The 5,070-nt window shown below is 49.8% G+C and overlaps 1 protein-coding gene across 1 annotated transcript; it reads left to right on the forward strand.

Moving 5' to 3' along the window:
* LOC140065168 (uncharacterized) lies at positions 1–4,134 on the forward strand. Its single transcript, XM_072112727.1, has 2 exons — positions 1–179; positions 1,441–4,134. Exon 2 carries the CDS (start codon positions 1,498–1,500, stop codon positions 2,767–2,769), a length of 1,272 nt encoding a protein of 423 aa, XP_071968828.1. The 5' UTR covers positions 1–179; positions 1,441–1,497; the 3' UTR covers positions 2,770–4,134.
* Positions 4,135–5,070: the final 936 nt, after the last annotated feature.

Consider the following 5,070-nt stretch of genomic DNA (forward strand, 5'->3'; position numbering starts at 1 on the left):
AGGATAGTAGCACAACGTCTCCACAATGATCTGCAGCTTTGGGTGTGACTAGAGTAGTGACATCCTGGAGATCCTCCTCCGCCCTTGGCCCAGGTTCACACCTCGCACTTTGCTCTCTAGAGATGAGTTTCTACTTGTAGACATTGTGGCGGCGTCTGGTGGGGAGCGAAGAATTCGGGGTGAGTTTATGTCCCTGCACATGGCCCCAGGGCAGATCCTGGAGGATCCGTGATGTTACATGGAATGAAATCTCCTCTCTGGAGCCTTGTTAATATCAATAGACGCCATAAGTCCAGCTCCCTCTGGGCCATAACCATCGCATGAACAGTGCGGGGCTCCACATACCGGAGGGATCCTGTGAGCAGACATGGACCGAATAAACCACAACCAGCCTATTGTCTAAGGGGTTAACACCTTCCAGTTCATGGCAGCATCTGGGGAATCAGCTTTGAAGTGAGATAGAAATATTAAGTCAAGTAGGCAGAGAGTTTCACTCTAAAGTCCAGCTCTCTGCTCCTAAGATTGTCCACTTCGCTGTAATTGAAGGTCCTTAAGTCCAGCTCTCCGCTCCTAAGATTGTCCACTGCGCTGTAATTGAAGGTCCTGCCTCTAGGTAAATTATTAATCAGTTTTCCAGACGTCTGGTGCACAATCTCAATCACAGAAGAGGAGGATTTGTGCAGCGGAGAGAGCGCGGCTCCAGTGCTAAACTCTCTGCCTCCGAGACTTTATAAATCTCACTTCAATGTGGATTTTCTGGATGATGCCACAACACTGGGGCCATAAAGAGAAATGATCTAGAGGTGGTAATCCAACTCATCCAGCTCCCTCCCCCTACTCATGAACATTGAGCAGCCAGGGGAGGGAGGGGGATGGTGTGGAGTAGAGGAAGAATGTATGAGGAGATACAGGCTGCAGCTGCCCCTCCCCTGGGACTCACCACACGCTGCTGGCAGGTAGCCAGGTAATGTGTAATAAACTGTTGTAAAGTACTGAGATGATTCAGAATGCTGACAAAGGCATTTTTAAAATCAGCACATCATTGGCTATTGGAAATTGTCACCCGCTATAAATCACTTTCCTGGTGACAGTTCCCCTTTAAACAGAACTTGTACCAAAATAGTCCCAGGGTCAACATCTGCAAAGAGTTTGTATGTTCTCTCCGTGTTTGTGTGGGTTTCCTCCGGTTTCCTCCCACACTCCAAAACATACAGGTAGGTTGATTAGATTGTGGGGACAGGGACCGATTTGGTGAATTTGTCTTATCTGTGTTTGAGTGGATGTAGTAGGTGGTGGGGGTGTGTGTTGGGGGAGGGGGGGCTTCTGAATCTTTTGCTAGCCCAAAAATTCCAGATATTAACCCTTATATGGTGTCATAGTCTCTACTAATTTGGGAATATCTATCTTCACGCTTTTGCTGAACATTTTCCTCCGTTTCAGATTTGGAGATTCAACCTTAGAAGATTCACGTTACTCGAGTTCCTTCGTATTCCCGTCATGGCTGTGACTCTTCCATCAGCCCAGGACGGAGTAGACTGGATTTTCTGCACATACTGCATGTACTCACCTGTACCTGCTGCTAAGTCCTGCCTGGTGTGTGAAGCCTCGGTGTGTGACAGCCACCTGACAGCCCACAGCGATTCTGGAGAACATGTCTTAGTTGGCCCAATAACATTCCAGGAGAACATTAAAGGCTCAGTCTATAGGAAGATCTCAGAACGTTCCTGCTCCAAAGAGACTCATCCAACTGTAGAAGCGGTGGAGTCAGGTTATAACGGTATAAGACAGAAGATAGAAAATTCTCTAAAGAAACTGATCTCCAATAGGGATGAGACTGAGAAAAAACTTCAAGGTCTTCAGAGACGCCGAAGACAAATACACGAGACATCAATGGCTAAAAGAAAGAAAGCGGCTGTGATATTCGGAGATATCAGGAGACATCTGGAAGACTTGGAGCAGAAGATCTTTGATGAGATCTTTAGGCAGGAGAAGCAGGCGTCACTCTCAGTCTATGATCTGATCCAGAAGATGGAACTAGAGAAGGAGGAGCTGACCAGGAAGATCTGTCACATTCAGGAGCTGTGTCACATGACTAACCCACAGGAGGTCCCACAGGATCCCACCAAGGAAGAGGAAGAGCTGGTAGACCGTTATGTTGATGATGTACATGAAGATCTTAACTTGGACACTCTATACCAAGGGTTATCGGACATCGTGACTGGTTCACAAAGAAGACACCAACCCCAGGAGCGTGCAGATATATTACTGGATGTCCACACCGCCCCCGATAACCTACGCATAGGGCCATGCTCAAGAACGGCCTCCATAACTTTACTGCCCATCAACCGCCCAGAAACCCCTGGCAGATTTCGGCACAACCAAGTCTTGAGCAGAGTTGGCTTTTCCTCGGGAAGACACTACTGGGATGCGGAAACCGATGTGTCTGGGGAGTGGAGGTTGGGAGTCGCCTACAACAGTGTAGACAGAGACGGCGATGAGTCGTGGATAGGAAGTAACAGCAAGTCGTGGTGCCTCTGGGGCTATTATAACAGGTATTACGTGTCACATGACCGGATACATACATATCTACCCTACAGGTTGTCCAGTCACCTTTTCAGGGTCTACCTGGACTATGAAGCCGGGAAGATTTCCTTCTATGAGCTTTGTGGGTCAAGGAGACACTTGTACACCTTCAGCAGCACCTTCACAGAGCCCCTCCATGCCGCCTTCTATGTAGGTGGTACGAGCTGGATTGTCCTGAGAAACTAAGAATGGTTTGGAACGATAGATCAATCAAGATGGATTCCTTGGTTCTGGCACCTCATGCTCCTTAACCTCGGCCCCTAGGTAGGTTGGGCCCTTTCTCTCCACATTGGCCCATAAATACCTTGAACAGAACCAAAATCACCATCACAGCTGAGGTACTGGCTCCTCGAGAAGATTTTTCATTGAAACCCAGTATAATATTCTCCTGTAACTCCATAGCATACTGATATATAGAGACAGCGGGATATTAGACAATATATTAGAAATATAATTTATGGATTTGTTATTTTAAAGGGAACCTGTCACCAGCGACACCCCCCCCTACAAGCCACACACAGCTTTTAGATGTCATTATACATGATCCACTGTTGCCTCTATCCGTGGGACTAGAGCCAGCATTCTTCTAAAAAAGACTTTTATTGATACCCTCTGTTACTAGATATCCAGTCACGGAGGAGGGGGCGCTCCAGCGTACAGTAACCCCGCCTCCTAACACTCCAATCACTCTATCCCCTCATTCCCCCTCTCTCAGGAATTCTCTACAGCAAGTCACACACAGCCAGCTTCTCCCTCAATCCCCTCATTCCCCCCTCTCTCAGGAATTCTCTACAGCAAGTCACACACAGCCAGCTTCTCCCTCAATCCCCTCATTCCCCCCTCTCTCAGGAATTCTCTACAGCGAGTCACACACAGCCAATGTCTCACTCAACTCCCTCATTCCTCTCTCTCAGGAATTCTCTTCAGCGAGTCATACACAGCCAGCTTTTTTCTCTACACTTTTATTCCCCCCTCTCTCAGGAATTCTCTACAGCGAGTCACACACAGCCAGCTTCTCCCTCAACCCCCTTATTCCCACCTCTCTCAGGATTTCTCTTCAGAGAGTCACACACTACCAGTGTCTCTCTCAATCCCCTCATTTCCCCCTCTCTCAGGATTTCTCTTCAGAGAGTCATACACAGCCAGCGTCTCCCTCAATCCCCTCATTCCCCCCTCTCTCAGGAATTCTCTACAGCGAGTCACACACAGCCAATGTCTCACTCAATTCCCTCATTCCCCCCTCTCTCAGGAATTCTCTACAGCGAGTCACACAGCCAATGTCTCACTCAACTCCCTCATTCCCCTCTCTTGGCACCAGGGACGGCACCGGGATCTATGGGTGGGAGGGAGGAGCTTTCCTACTTGGGGTTTATTTAGGAAAAAATCCCAGGAATAGAACATTTGCAGCAAAAACATTTCCGATGACATAAATGTAGACTCCATCTCCCGCGGTCCGGCGTACACATGAAGCCGACGCTGCCCATCTGTGTCCGATTTATGTACAGAACTGTCATCAACCAATCATATTCCAAAGGAGAGAGAGTGATGATAATGTCCGTGTTATTATACATCGGGTGGGGGGGGGGGGGGGTCACATCTATAAGTCCTGACACTCACACTCTATGGAATGATATATCAGATCAGATATCAGAGTTTAAAAGGTTGAAAAAAGACAATGTTCAACCAAGTTCAACCAAGGAAGGGAAGGGATTGGATAAGGAAGGGATTTATGGGAAAAATTCCATATAACCGTCAATGTTTAAGTGTAAAAAGGCATTTAGACCCTTCTTGAAGCTCTCTGCTGTCCCTGCTGTGACCAGCGACTGAGCTCTCTGCTGTCCCTGCTGTGACCAGGGCCTGAGCTCTGCTGTCCCTGCTGTGTTCTGCTCCTGAGCTCTCTGCTGTCCCTGCTGTGACCAGCGCCTGAGCTCTCTGCTGTCCCTGCTGTGACCAGAGCCTGAGCTCTCTGCTGTCCCTGCTGTGACCAGCACCTGAGCTCTGCTGTCCCTGCTGTGACCAGCACCTGAGCTCTCTGCTGTCCCTGCTGTGCTCAGCTCCTGAGCTCTCTGCTGTCCCTGCTGTGCTCAGCGCCTGAGCTCTCTGCTGTCCCTGCTGTGACCAGCGCCTGAGCTCTCTGCTGTCCCTGCTGTGACCAGCGCCTGAGCTCTCTGCTGTCCCTGCTGTGACCAGCACCTGAGCTCTCTGCTGTCCCTGCTGCGACCAGCGCCTGAGCTCTCTGCTGTCCCTGCTGTGACCAGGGCCTGAGCTCTCTGCTGTCCCTGCTGTGACCAGGGCCTGAGCTCTCTGCTGTCCCTGCTGTGACCAGGGCCTGAGCTCTGCTGTCCCTGCTGTGACCCGCGCCTGAGCTCTCTGCTGTCCCTGCTGTGACCAGAGCCTGAGCTCTCTGCTGTCCCTGCTGTGACCAGCACCTGAGCTCTCTGCTGTCCCTGCTGTGCTCAGCTCCTGAGCTCTCTGCTGTCCCTGCTG

Source organism: Engystomops pustulosus, chromosome 6, assembly GCF_040894005.1.
Source record: "Engystomops pustulosus chromosome 6, aEngPut4.maternal, whole genome shotgun sequence".
NCBI lineage: Eukaryota > Metazoa > Chordata > Amphibia > Anura > Leptodactylidae > Engystomops > Engystomops pustulosus.